The sequence below is a fragment of the Copadichromis virginalis genome, linkage group LG22, assembly GCF_057382275.1.
Source record: "Copadichromis virginalis isolate Kocher_CV1m ecotype Utaka linkage group LG22, C_Virginalis_male_GT1.1, whole genome shotgun sequence".
In the NCBI taxonomy this organism is placed as follows: domain Eukaryota; kingdom Metazoa; phylum Chordata; class Actinopteri; order Cichliformes; family Cichlidae; genus Copadichromis; species Copadichromis virginalis.
This window is the reverse complement of record NC_140638.1, coordinates 36,736,554-36,750,490: the sequence shown is the minus strand read 5'-3', so window position 1 is coordinate 36,750,490 and position 13,937 is coordinate 36,736,554. Positions and strand designations below refer to the sequence as shown.

The 13,937-nt window shown below is 40.2% G+C and overlaps 1 protein-coding gene across 11 annotated transcripts in view; it reads right to left on the bottom strand.

The window, feature by feature from the left end:
• epb41a (erythrocyte membrane protein band 4.1a) overlaps positions 1 to 13,937 on the bottom strand; it is a 54,693-nt gene continuing 40,756 nt past the window's right edge. For 8 of the 11 annotated variants that reach the window (XM_085446826.1, XM_085446829.1, XM_085446832.1 and 5 more), the window contains 5 exons: positions 8,421 to 8,549; positions 6,133 to 6,249; positions 3,885 to 3,965; positions 3,514 to 3,633; positions 1 to 2,001 (listed from right to left, as the gene is read on the bottom strand). In XM_085446826.1, coding sequence (XP_085302952.1) covers positions 3,535 to 3,633; positions 3,885 to 3,965; positions 6,133 to 6,249; positions 8,421 to 8,549 — 426 coding nt within the window. In that variant the 3' untranslated portion in view covers positions 1 to 2,001; positions 3,514 to 3,534. The remainder of the gene's footprint in view (positions 2,002 to 3,513; positions 3,634 to 3,884; positions 3,966 to 6,132; positions 6,250 to 8,420; positions 8,550 to 13,937) is intronic. The other 3 variants (XM_085446830.1, XM_085446833.1, XM_085446835.1) reach the window with 2 other exon arrangements.

Below are 13,937 nucleotides of genomic sequence, written 5' to 3'. Positions count from 1 at the left end.
TCAATAATGACCACAACAGTGTTTATTTAGTGCATGGTGCTTTTTACATGTTTTTGTGTGATGACCATGTGAGGGTTACATCTAAGAAAACATACACAGAAAATAAGATGTGGACTGCTGACACAGAGGAGGAGGAGTACCGTGATCATAATGATACAGTGAGAACAACAAACACTGGAGAGGATCTTAAAGGGCATCTTGTAACTAAAAGTCAGCCGTTTGAAGATAAAGTGCAAAGTGTGCACTGGTGCTAAAACGCCTAAAGTCACGCTGAAATGTTCTTTAAACTGTAAAAATATTGACTGTATTTCATTAATTTGATGCCGGACATTTTAAGGTTAACAAAAACTCACTGGATGACACAAATGAATGAGAGCTGTAGAAAGGACATTTATGTCGTTGAACCGTGACGTGTTCAGGGTGAACTGGGCTCCCAGTTATAAAGGCTAAGGCTAGGTTTGCAACAAAACCCCTTTTCTAGTTGTGTTAGTATACCCACTTTATTGTTCGTTGTCATTTTATGTCCGAGGTAAACAAAAATCATGTTCTTTTTCAAAAAGTGGCCCCAAACGTCTGAGTGGCAGTGTGACTCTGTTTCTGCTTCCAGTGGGCGGTGTGTACAGGCGTGGTCGGCTTTGTCCTCCAGGAAGTACACATGTCATAATCATACTGTTCAAATATTATGGCAGACATATGGAAGTTAGACAGTGTGAGAAGAATTCATCATCACTGCTGATTCTGTTCTTTCATCTCGTTTCTTTTTGTTGCTTTATTACATGCCGACTTTCTTCTCTCTGTGTTTTTCCCCTTACTGGTGTAATGTCACCACATTCATCCCCTTTCTGTTGTTCCATTATAATAAGCTGATAATCTGTATTGTGTTGTTCTTTGAATTATAACAGAAAATTATCCCAATTTACTGTATTATTAAGTGTCAGATATGTCAACCATTCCTATCATTTTAATGTGATGCAATAGATTTTATATAATAAAGTCTAAATATACAGACGCTGAAGTTTTGCTCTTCTCTTTACCGACTTCAATATTTCACAGATGTCTTTAAAGCAGCGCTAAGTGTACACACTGCCCACTGTGAGGAAAATTAGAAACGTAATGCAGAAACTATAACGATGTGGGGAACATTGTCATGTAAAATCATATCTAAAACACAAAACGCACAAAGGTGGAAATAAATAAACGTCATGTCAGTGCACTACGATCTCTGTGGTCCTGATGAAGCCCTGTTTTGGTAACACGAGCACAAAAACACAACTAAACAATCAAAAGGTGTCACTGAACAAATGCCAGAACTTTGTCAGATGAAAGGATTAATTCGTTAGTTTCATACAATCAATCTTTTCCTATACACAAATTGAAAAAATATTATTTTTACGTCGAGAGGGAAAATAAAATATTTACTGTACAAGAAATGACACCAAACTTGCACTAAAATTTGAGAGGGATCCTGCGAGTCCCAAAGTGTACAATCCCAAGTGACATCACCCACAATCCCTTTGTCAATGCTGCTCGGATACATTGTTACAAAATACTTGATTTTCAAGTTACTGGTAACCAATTCTGATGGTAAGAAAAGCTGTAGAAAAATAAATTACCAATATATCAAGAGTAAAAGACCAAATGCCCTTGATTTTTTCTTAAAATCTCCACACAAATTGGAGAGGATGAAATCCACAAATGCTGTTCTTTAATTTCTTTTTCATATTTAAAAAAAGATGATTTTTCATCCATAACTCCAGCAGCTGCTCTTTTGGCAGTAAATGGAACAAGAGGGGGATTGTGGGGAATACTGGCAGGGTTCTTGGGAATTTTCTGGTGACTCTGTCTCCTTCAGGCCAAACTTCACACTCGTGGAGTCAAGTTCATTTGTCATTGTTGGAGCTAGTTCGCTCTGATGAGGTCTGGTGGTTCCCGTTGATGGTTGCGCTGAGGTAAAATGGTGTGATGGAGATACGAGGAGGAATGGGGTGGAGTGGGGGGTAGCTGAGAGGGCCGAAGTTTGATTGAGGAAAGATGACAGAAAGTAAAGAAAGAATAAAAGAATATTTAGTGGCGTTTACCATGAAAATATCTGCATTTTTGATCACAAGACAGTCAGCTATCTGAGCACAAAGGAAAAGGCCCCAACACCAAAAAAGAAAATGAAGCAAGAAATATTACATAGAAAATGAGAATTTTAATATATACGTAATGTAATTTGAATTGTATAACACGACATTAGTCTTAAAGAGCTTTTTTTAACCATACATGTAAACAATCAAAATTTTATTTGATTGTTGTTTCTGTCGTCTGCTGAACTTTAGATTCATTTATTTTTAATAGTTTATTTAAAATACTTTATAATTCATTTTTATTGGCCATTGTAATAAAACATTTTTTTATGGAAAAAGAATAATAATGTGCTTTTATTGTACAATTCATCAAAAAGTGGTGAAACTGACCATCAAACATTTACAGTTCATATACTGTCATATATACACACATTACTGGGATACTGAGCAAGGATCATGTGATTGAGGCCATTCATTGACTCCACATTGGCAGCAAACACACTGGCTGAAAGGACCCATGTGCTCGTACATGACGCAGCTCTTGGTGGAAGCTGTTACCATAGATTCACCCAGCCTCTGTTTCTCTACATTAGCTCTGTCTGCGGAGCTTCACTCCAGTAATGCTACTGAGTTTGTTAACACACCAACAAAAATCTGTCTCTGTTGGTTTTTTATTCTCTGGAACTTGAAACAAAGTGTTTTACAAAACTATGATTATTGTTCCTTTTACCACTTTGGTAGCTTTAGTTGGCATCGTGCCTTCCTGATCTTCCTGTGAGACAGCACTGAGGGCTTCAACAAGCTGCAGCCCTCCCAGCCCTCCCAGCCCTGCTCACATGTTCAGACAAACTGGGAGGCAGGCTGGGCCGTTTACATACCAGCCTGCCAACCAGCTCAACAGCATCAGATTCCCAGCCTGGACCCTTTAACATCACATATCCAAGGCAACAATTAAAGCCACATGGGCCCTAACACCTTACACTGTGGACGTACCATGTTTCACTTTCATGCAAACACCGGAGATACTTCTGCAGGTTTCATTTAATTACTGATCTGCGTCCTTCATAAACATCTCCATGTTTCCATGACTCGGTTCAGTCGGTTTCTATCATTACTTATCACGGTCCTCTTGTGTTTAAAACACAGTTTGGTGATGTAGTTCGTCTCCATGGTAGCTTTTACTGTAAATACGTTTCTTTTGGTGGCTGTTATTGTAAACAGTGACTGCCGTTTCTTAATTATTTATGCTGGTTAGTGGTTAGGTGGAGGTGGTTAGGAGGTTTGAGTTTAAGTCTGAATTCTTGGTTAAGTTTAAACTTTTTCAACATCTTCTTTTATCCTCGTCACAATTATAATTATACTCAATATGATCTTCACAAGTGATTTTCAGTCTGACCAGTGGATACTTGGTGGGGGACAGATGAAATCCAGATGTATCACTTGCCTTCCACAGGATCAGTCCGTCTTACTCTGGGGTGATCTCCGTCTCCTGATGCACGACCACTTTGGTGACAGACATATCTGGGTGCTGCTCCTTTGCCTCTTTAATGGCCTGGGCCAAAGCCTACAGAGTAAACACCACACTCCTAAATGACCTGCACGACACGCACTGTTGTGACGAACATGACTTTCATGTAGCATATATTTACTGGACATACTGCTCTGTGGGGCAAGCTAGGCCTGCACATAATCCCAGGGTCACTTATGTGGTACATTTCCTGTAAATCAGCGAATGAGCTAACACACAGACCTTTAAGGAAAACATGATTTAGTGTGAACAACGAAGCAGTGAGAAATGCTCCATAATGAATTTACCTTGTCATGATCTATTTCTGTGTCCCCAGTGATGACAATTCTCTTTTCAATGCGAGTCTCAGAGATCCCTCCTTTCACCGTCTGTAACAGAGATGTGACACAAGCTTTAAAAATCTAAATCCTCCCTCTGTCTTTATTTCTCCTCTGAACAGAATTGACGTTCGCTGGAAAATCCTGAGTGAAATGACAGTGACAGTGACTCCTCTTAAATCCAGGACCAAATGACCTCACACCACATTCACCAGCGTGAGGCCAGAAGACGCCACTTACTGAGTGGAAACTTCTACAGATACAGTCACAGGCAGTTCATTTCAGCATTAGCAGGTAACAGTATAAGAGTATGCTTGTGAAAGTTTTTCGTATATGGAAACAGTATATCAAACGTATCAGTATGTCAGCTGAATGAAGCAGATGTAGGAGAGTATGTCTTTCACAGAAGAATTGAACTAACTGTTTCTGATGGAGACTGTGTGAGATCTCAGAGGCTCGGAGCAGAAGTCTGATGGCCGGGAGGAGCACAGAGTTATGTAGTGACTGTTCCAACAGCTGATCACAAAATGTACCTGACTGAATCATCTGAAGTTATGTGCCAGTTATCTTTACCCTGAAACACTGCAAACTGATGATCTGACTGTAACAAAGTCATTTTGTTGCCTATATTAGATCAGTAGCATTCATGAGTTTGAGTTGTGCTCTGTTACATGAAAATACTAAAAGATAACTATGTAAAAAACATGGTATCATCTGAGAGTGTTGTTGTTGGGAGAGACGAGGATGCAAACAGTCACATCTGATTTAATAAAGTACACCCACACTGAAAATGTCTGCCACTCAAACAGCCTGTGTTTCAAGACAGCTGGTTTAAGTTAGAGATGGACCGATCCGATATTACGTATCGGTCTGATACTGACGTAAATTACTGGATCGGATATCAGAGAGAAATAAAAGATGTAATCCGATCCATTAAATATCACACAAGCACCTCATAAAACCTGCGACACGGCGTAACTCTGCTCATAACCGTAGCACGTCGCAGCAGTGTGCTCACGTGATAGAGCGGCTGTGTGTTTGTAGCCTCGCTACCAAACCGGCATTTCATCTCTGAGGAAGTGATCCCAGAGAGAAGTAAAGCAAGTGTGTAAGTTCATCTCTGAATGTTTGTAAAGCATTCGCATGTTAAGCTTACCAACCGATATATGGAGCGACTGCCTCTCTCTCTCTCCTGCTGCTACTTCAGTCATGAAACTGATCAATGATCAGCTGATCGTCTCTCTTCTTTGTTTTTGCGCCAGAAAGAGGAAACCAGCGGCTGAACAACAGCAGCACGTTTAAGCTTGACTGTTGTTAGAATGTATTTAATATTACTTTCTACACCAGGATCTTTTTCTACAGCTGACGTAACTGTGCAGGGGCGGATCTAGCAAAGTTTAGCCAGGGGGCTGATAGGGCATGAACAGGGAAAAGGGGGCACAAAGACATACTTTTCTTTCTTATTCTCATTTACAATGTCGAGCTTTTAATAAATAATTATCTGAATCTTACACCCAAAGTTTTAATCTGATGTAAAATATATAGAAGTCCATTACTGTATATAGTAACTGTTAAGTCTAATATACCCTAGTAAGCTATAGTACTTTTTCCTTTGGGAACCATCTGTGCAGTCTGCAGTTCTGTTGAAGAAAGATGTTGAATCTGTTTAATTATTCTTGAAAAATAATTGATTTCTGTGCATTTGTTTTTTACATGTGCATTAAATTAAAGTTGATTATGTCGATTAAGCATCATGAGGGCGGGGGTGGTTCCCTATTTATTTATTTATTTTTTTGCTGGGAGTTTGCAGCCCTGTTAGTTAGGTTGTTTAATATTTCTGGTAAGTACTCTTTAAAATACCAGAGTAGGGAGGATGGAGCAGGTTTAAGTTTATTAGATTGATCAGTTTTGCTGAACTATGAAATATTTGTATGTGTTTTTTACATACAGGTATAACAGAATAGCTTTATTTTTTTTAACTTGAGTATGAATTTATACAAAACGCAGCAAGATATTTATAAAAAAAAGTTTTATTGATTAAAAAAACTATCGGATTCATATCGGTATCGCCAGATATCCAAATTTATCGTTATCGCACATAAAAAAGTGGTACCGTGCCATCTGTAGTTTAAGTGACTAATAGCAGACATTTTTCACAACATAGTGATAGTGTACTGATCTCTACTGCCTGAGAAGCTGTTAGTGAAGTGTGCCAGACCTTGGTGATCTGGGTGGTGGTGGTGGTGCTGATGGTCTCAGAAGTAATCGTCTGGGCACTCAGCAGCACTCCCGACTCCCTCTCTGCCACACTGTCCACCGGCTGTGGGAGAGATAACTTTAAGTACCAAACAAGAAATTACTCACACATTTAAACACAGCACATGAACTTCATTATGTCAGAAAAGGGATAAAAGTGTGCAGACTTTGCGTTGTTAATATATAATAACAGTTAAAAGTGAAATGTGTACTTTTGCTATTCTAATAAAGGTTATTATTGACTTGAAGCTACAAATCGTTGCTCTTTTCTGTGGGACTTGGACATCTACCAGCTGAAAATGGCATTGATTAGATTTGTGTCGTTCCAGTGTCCACGGTGCACATCCAGGTGAAAACCAAGAACGCTCTGCTAAAGCCTCCAGTGTTTACAGTAGCAATGTGGCTTTAAGAAATGCAAACTGGTAAAGCATTTGAAACTGAAGCACCAAAGCAAGATGGGCCATCCCAACAATATAAGCAACAATGTAACAGTGAGTGGTGTGAAAACTCTGAAGTATCACCAACTTCTTGCAAAACTGAACAAACAGCACTTAACAGTACAAATGATTAATCACCCGAAGCATACTACAAGCAAAGACATGGGATGTTGATCCATGGCTAACTCAGTCACATGAGCTCAACCTAAAAAAGACAAAACTGCAGGCAGTGAGATCCACAAAGAAGCAGCAACTGAGGCTGGTTCAGTTCTGGCCTGGCAGAGCATCTCAAGGAGGAAATGCAGCGTCTGATGAGGTTCTTGGGTTCTAGACTTCAGTCATTGAATACAAAGTATTTCCAGGGAAATGTAAAGTCATGTTAGTTTGTATATTGGAGGATAGAGTATCTATAGTACTATAGTAGAAATCGCTTTAAGCCCCCTCAATTTTAAACATTTATGTTAAAGTAATTTATGTTGGATTTTCTGTAATCAACACAGGCTCAGATACACACAGACACCCCCACTAATATTCGGTTAGATGTCCCTCAGCTCTCTAGGTGAAGCAGAGAAATTGATAATTATATTCCAGGAGAGAAGCGTGCTGCGCCGGAGTCAGTCTGAAGAAAGTTCAATAACAGTGTCTGAGAGGGAAACCAGACAAGTGTTCACAGCAGTCACAACAGCGGGAAAAAAAATAACAGATGCTCAGGCTGTAATGAGGGGGGGTGCTGAATACTGCAAATCCATTCCTGGAAACTGGACCAATCACAGGACACGATCGAGAGCTGACATAAAAACAAAACCGAATTAAGAATATATTATACATAAGCTAGAAAATGTGGTTTGGTAACAGGATCAAGGACTGAACTTTACAGTTTCACTGCTATGCAGGTTTGATCTGATCAGCTGTTTTGAATCCCAGCCCTGTGTTTAACAGACGACCCACCTAATTATTAATATTGACAAATTAGCAGGTCATGCTAGTGCTGTAGAATCAAATCTGCCACTAAACGTAGAGTTGGCATTATTTTACATTTCAGTTATTGCATGCTTTTGTGTTTTTGTGTGAGATATAGGCCACACCATGTGGGAGTGGAGATTCCACTCTAGCCCAGCTATTTGGAGTCGCGTACAGGGACTAGTAAAGGGGTCTTGGAGACTCCAGTGAGGGAAAAGGATATTTTAAATGAAAGTAGTTTTCACCTGGCCTGGATGGTTTTGCTGTTAAAATAATTACATTTTACCAGACAGAGGATTCGTTTTCAATAGATTTACGTGGATTTGTTGTGATAATAGACTGGATTGGAAACTGCTGGTTTGCTGGACCTGTGGATAACAGGAGGGGGGAAAGCCTACTCTGTAATTAGGAGGTGACCATCCAGGCGTGGAGAGGAAGAGCTCGAGTGTTGTATTCCCAGAATCTGCTGTGGAAACACTCCGTATTGACCCAAGGCCTATGAAGGTGGGTGAAAAGCCTTTCCCAGGAAGACTGCTTGTTCTTCTGCGTGACCACCTTTTTCTGCTTGTACCAGGCTAATAACTGTGACTGTGGTGGGCCTTTGATTCCAGGCCAGAACGTCAGCCCACCAGTCTGCTTCCAAACACCTTATTTAATTCTTGTATTAAGGCCATTATGTTGACCACTCCTTAATACTAGGGCCAAAACTTTCGGCCAGGCTTATGAAAACCAGACAGTGTGTAGTAGCATTGCATACAAAGTAAAAAAAAAGCTATACTTTGTGTTTAATGTGAGAAAATAACTCGTAAAATGCATATTTTTGTAAGGGGGAAATGTCTCAAATTCACCTCACCTGAGCTGACTCGTATGTGATGGTCTTGGTTTCAGTGTGAACTAAGGGTATGTCCTTGTAGGCTGCAGTTCCTCTTACAGAATTGGTAACATCTGAGATGGTGATTGTCTGGGTCTTTAGCACAGGAGACTGCAGAAAGCAGATAAACAGCAATAAACTCTCAGGGTTTTACAAAGACAACAGTGTGGCACTGTAGCTGCTGCACAACGCAAGGGAAAGAAATCCAAACCCTGTTTGTCCCAGACACACATTTACACACACAGAAAATATCCTGCTGGATTTCTTACTAAACTATGAATTGATCCTTAAATCCCACTTCACTGAGGAGACTGGTAATGTAACTGTTGTACTGGGAAATGCATTCATGAAAACCAGCATGTTTAAAATCTATATCTGACTTACAACATGTCTAACAGGGAACTCTAATGATTTTAACTGAATCTACCAAAGCCTTTTTTATTCGAGATAAATGTGCGTGGGTATGAGTGTGACAAAGTGTAGCGCTGAGCGCACCTTAATGCTAGACAAATAATCTGTTATAATAGAAATGTGATCTGTCTGCATGATTCCACAACTTGCTGTATGTATGCAATGAAACTTTTAATTGTATAACTAAAAAGTATAACTTGAAAATATAGTTTGTGTCATTATAATTTGTCACTGTCGAGCTGCACATTTCACTCATCATGTTCCTGTGTTTTGGGCAACGGTCTATAATTAACTGTCGCCTTTCTCATGCCGTCACCCAGTTCTGTCATGACTCTGATCCAATCACAGTCAGCCTTCAGGTCCTCAAATGTGCATGTTAACCATGTATTAGGCCATAATATATTTCATGTTGCAGAATTGTCTCTGCCCATTGCACAAAAACCAGCTTAAAAAAATAATTAGCAGCTGCAGGCAAATAATGAAGTGTGCAACTACAAAGGACAAAGTATTCCAAATGGCATCCAAATGTTTGCACAAAACAATAATTCATTTGGTAGAAAATAAAAATCAAACCACAATGTCTGCAGTGCTCTGCCTTCAAACACCGTGCACAACTTATTCTTGAAACACACATCAATAACAGAGCAGACGGGTGTTTCCTAAACTGCAAAAATGTAGGAGTGAAGACCTGCAGCTGGAAACGCCCAGTGTTTGTGGAAATGATGAGACACTGCATTTCAATATATTAATGCAGTTCTGTTATTCCTTGCAAGCGTCCATTACAACCATTTGTCTGTCTTTAGTTGGTTCCCTCCTCAGTAGGTTTATGACTATAAAAATGCTGGTGATTGTTTGCTTTAAAGATCAACGTTCTCCCCAGTTTCATTAGTATTCCTTCAAATGTTCCACCGGCTGAAAGGGAACCAAAACGAACGCTGATAGTTTCACAGCCAGACAGACCTCAGCCACATCCTCTAGCTTTTCATGGAGGACTCTGAAGATCACCCCGGCATGTTCTAGGTCTGCGTCACATTCCCCTCTGTTAGGCATTCCCAGAAAACCACCAACAATGATCTATGGGGCTTCATGAGCTGCCAAAACCACATCAACTAGCTCCTTTGAGCTTTGAGAAGCTTGTCTTTAAGCTCGCTCCAGATGTTTGAGCTCCTTCAGTTTTTCCTCAGCACCGTACGGCAGAGGAAAACAGCTTCGGTTGCTTGTATTGATAGTTTCACACATTCCATATCAGAGCCTATGATCCGTATACAGGACACCTCCATTATGGTGCTCTGCACAGCATGCTAAGGTAGCCAAAACCCAGAAGCATGTTTAAGCCGAGTGATGCTGACCCCAGACCAGCAGCCAGACCCTGTTAAATCATATGAGAGAATGTGTTTCAGGCCATTTTACAGAGAAACACAAAAGTAATGCAACAAGCAGGACAATGATTACTTTCTCCTGGGAGCAATTAAGTAACATTTTGCATTACTTGTTCTGCGTCATGATGACTTTTTTGAGTAATGAACCTACACGGATCACAACACAGAGGAGCACACAGCATGTAGTTAACGTGCATGACTGTAATTTCTTTCATACGCTGCTCAGTGATGGTGCTGACTCAACGCGGAGACGATGAGAACCTCGTGAGAGTGAATAAGAAATCAAATTGTTAAGTGATGGAATCAGAATCGCTAAATTCTTGTCAATTGCCATCTACATAAGTGTGACACGAGATTAATAATGCCAATTCTAAAAACATCGAGTAAAATATAAAAGCAGAATGCAATGATTAGCAAATCTCATGAACACGTTTTATTCACAGAACACAGAAATCACACCAAATGTTTACACAGAGAAAATGTTCTCTGTTAACAGGTAGCTGTGTCCACATTGACATGAAATCAGCTTGAGCTTAGTCTGTGACGCTGTACTTTCATTATCATGAGTGTCTGAAAATCCCCACAAATCATTGTTTAAGAAGCACCTGAGGGAACATGAGGCAGATAAACAGCCTGTTTGTTACCAGTCACATGACTGAGTATAAAAAGAGCAGGCAGGCAGTTTCCCAGAAGTAAAGACATGCAGGGGGCACCAGTCTGCAAAAAACTGCATTTACAAGCTGCAAAACAATTGTTTGTCAAATAAACAACTGTGAAAGCTGCAAATTTCTCATAATAGCATCAACAGGTTCCAGAGAAATCCGTGTGCACAATGCACAAGCCTGGAAATCCATGTTGGATGAGCGAGAGCTTTCTGCCTAAGTCAGCACTGCATTAACAACAGGCTTGACTCTGTCATGGAAATCAGCGCAAAGACTCGGGAACGGCTCACGGTGCCGTCCACACCTGCAGTGTCACTTTATATGTGAACATCATCCTGAATCTGGGCCAAATGTCACATGGACTGAGGCAAAGTGGAAATCTGTTCTGAGGTCAGAAACATCTGATTTGTTTTCTTTTTGGCAAACATGGACGTCACTTCACCTGGACTAAAGAGGAGAGGCATCATTCAGCTGGTTTCCGCTGATGTATGGCGATACATTACTGACTATGAATTTGGCAACTTGCACATCTGGAAAGGATCCATCAGTGCTGAAATACAAGGTTTAGACCAACATAGTAACTAAGACAACAGTGTGAAACCATGTAAAGCATCTATTACAACAGCATGGGTCTAGGTTGAGTCTAGAATTCTTACCAATTCAAGATATTTGGAAAAACATTAAAAATTAAAAATATGAAACTGAAGATTCAGAATAATTGAAAAGCCAGAATTCTGTATACAATAGTCCTCTAACAAAAGTCTAACAACTCGTCTTTAACTCAGGATGAGCTGGTTCTTCTTTCTTTAAACATTTGATCTATTGTTGAATTAAATAATGATTTTCAGAAATCATTGCATTCTTTTTTATTTTAACGGCGTCCCAGCCTTTTCAAAAGTGGGGTTGTAATTAGAAAGTGCTTAAGACATAGAAGTGTTGTGTCTGCGAGGATAGGTACATTTGTCTGTTCTCAGTTAGATTAGAAAAGAGCTGTACAGCCTGTGTGTTCACCATGACACAAGTATAGAGTCTGAAGACGATTCAAAGTGTGGCATTTACATTCTGTAGAATAGATCTTTATTGTCACTGAACAACGAAACAGTTTGTCAGCGTGTCGATTTTTACATTAGAAAGAGAAACGTTAAAGAGCTGCAGGTGCATGCTCTCAGAGGAGCTCTCAGTGCAAGGGAAACCAGTCGCGTCGGCTGAAATCAGAATAATAGTGAGAAAATTAAGACCAGCTAAAGAAACAATTCTGACAAACAGAAACACAGTGGTGGGAACGGCACACCCACAGGAAAAACACCAGTGGCAGATGACCACAGTTTCTTTTTCATGGAAAACCTCCTTCACTGCTTCCAATGAGGAAAGTTACATTTATTTGCACTTAAAATCCAAGATAATGTGAGCGTGCGCACACCTACCAATGCTTGTGTATATTTGCTCAGCATACACAGTCACATGTTATAGTCAAAGCAACAGGGCGACTCCTCCTTACAGACAACACAGCCAGAATAAGAGAGTTCAGGCTTTGTTGTCCGTGTTTGGTACGGACACCTTGTGTTCTTACGACATTCGTTTTAAAACAGCCTGATAACCAGTTGAATTGGCCAAATTTCCAAACTGGGCACATTTTCATCTGAAGAAACAACAACTCGGTTTATTTCAACTACTGGACATGTTTCAGAGGTTTTTCTGTTGATTTGCATGATTTAGATTTTAAAACAGACAAACAGGACTGAAGTCAACTCCTCCAAGATTTGACACTAAGAGAAAAACTCAAACTTAGTTGACGAATTATTTGGAAAAAATATATTTTTAAATGTAATATGAGAAACATATTTTCTAATTATATTCTTTATCAAAAAAGCAATCGCAAAGACTATTTGCCAAATTTGGTACCTGTAAAGAACCTTTAAACAACTTTCCTGTAATTATCTGATAACAACAATGATGAAGATAATCGCACTGATCACTCAAAGTGATTTACATGTACACGATTGTTCATAAGCTTTATAACACCCCAATGTTTGCAGTTATTTATTGCAATTCAAGCCGTTCGTGGTGAACTGTCAGAGGTTAAAAAAAGGTAAGGTTACCCAAAACTGTGATAATGTACATTTATAATTATACAAAAAGGCCTTTGTCAGGGAACAACATAGATTAACAGTTTAAAGCTGTTCTGCAGCAGTGGAGGTTGATCAAGCCTTGAAAGATGGTGCTGCTGACTCCTACAGCTGTTCCAACATTTCTGGATTACTTACAGCCCCCTCTGTCTGGATAGAGGCAGTGTTGGAGCACGCTGTGGTGCCATACCCTCGTGAGCATCAGCTGAACAGTACTGCACTGCAGAAAGTAGAGTGATGCTACAGAAATGGTGAGAAAAAGCCGATTAACGATAGAAGAGAGACAGACCATCATAACACTTATAAATGTAGGTCTGTGCTACAGAGAGACCGTGAAGAAAGTCACAGTGTCAGTGAGCACAGTTTCCTTCACCATCAAAGGCTCAGAAACAGGAAGAGGTCTGGTCCCAAAGACACGACTGAATCAGAGGACAAGTTAACAGCTGTGTGATGGCGGCTCACAGGACAACAGCTTCAAGCAGCTTAATGGTGGCCGTAGTGAGCAAGTCTCAGTTTCTACTGTGAAGACTTCGAGGTGCAGGTTTGACAGGACGAGCTGCAGCAAGAAAGCCAGACGTCAGAATAAGACGAGGCTTGTCTGGGCCATGAAACACCACCGTTGGGCTACTGAAGACTGGAAGAAGCTTTTATGGACTAATGAATCAAATGTGAAATCTTGGGTTCATCACCCAGGATCTGTGTACGCCGTGGAGTAGGTGAAAGGACGGGTCCACAGTGTGTGGCATCAACTGTCAAACATGGAGGAGGAAGTGCACTTCCTCCTCCATGTTTGTTCCTGAGGTAGTTCTGGCACAACTATCACATGTGATAGTTGTGCCAGAACTACCTCAGGAACAAAGAACAAGATGGTGAGCTTGAAAACATGGAGGTCCAGCACAGTCTCCAGACTTAAACCCCATC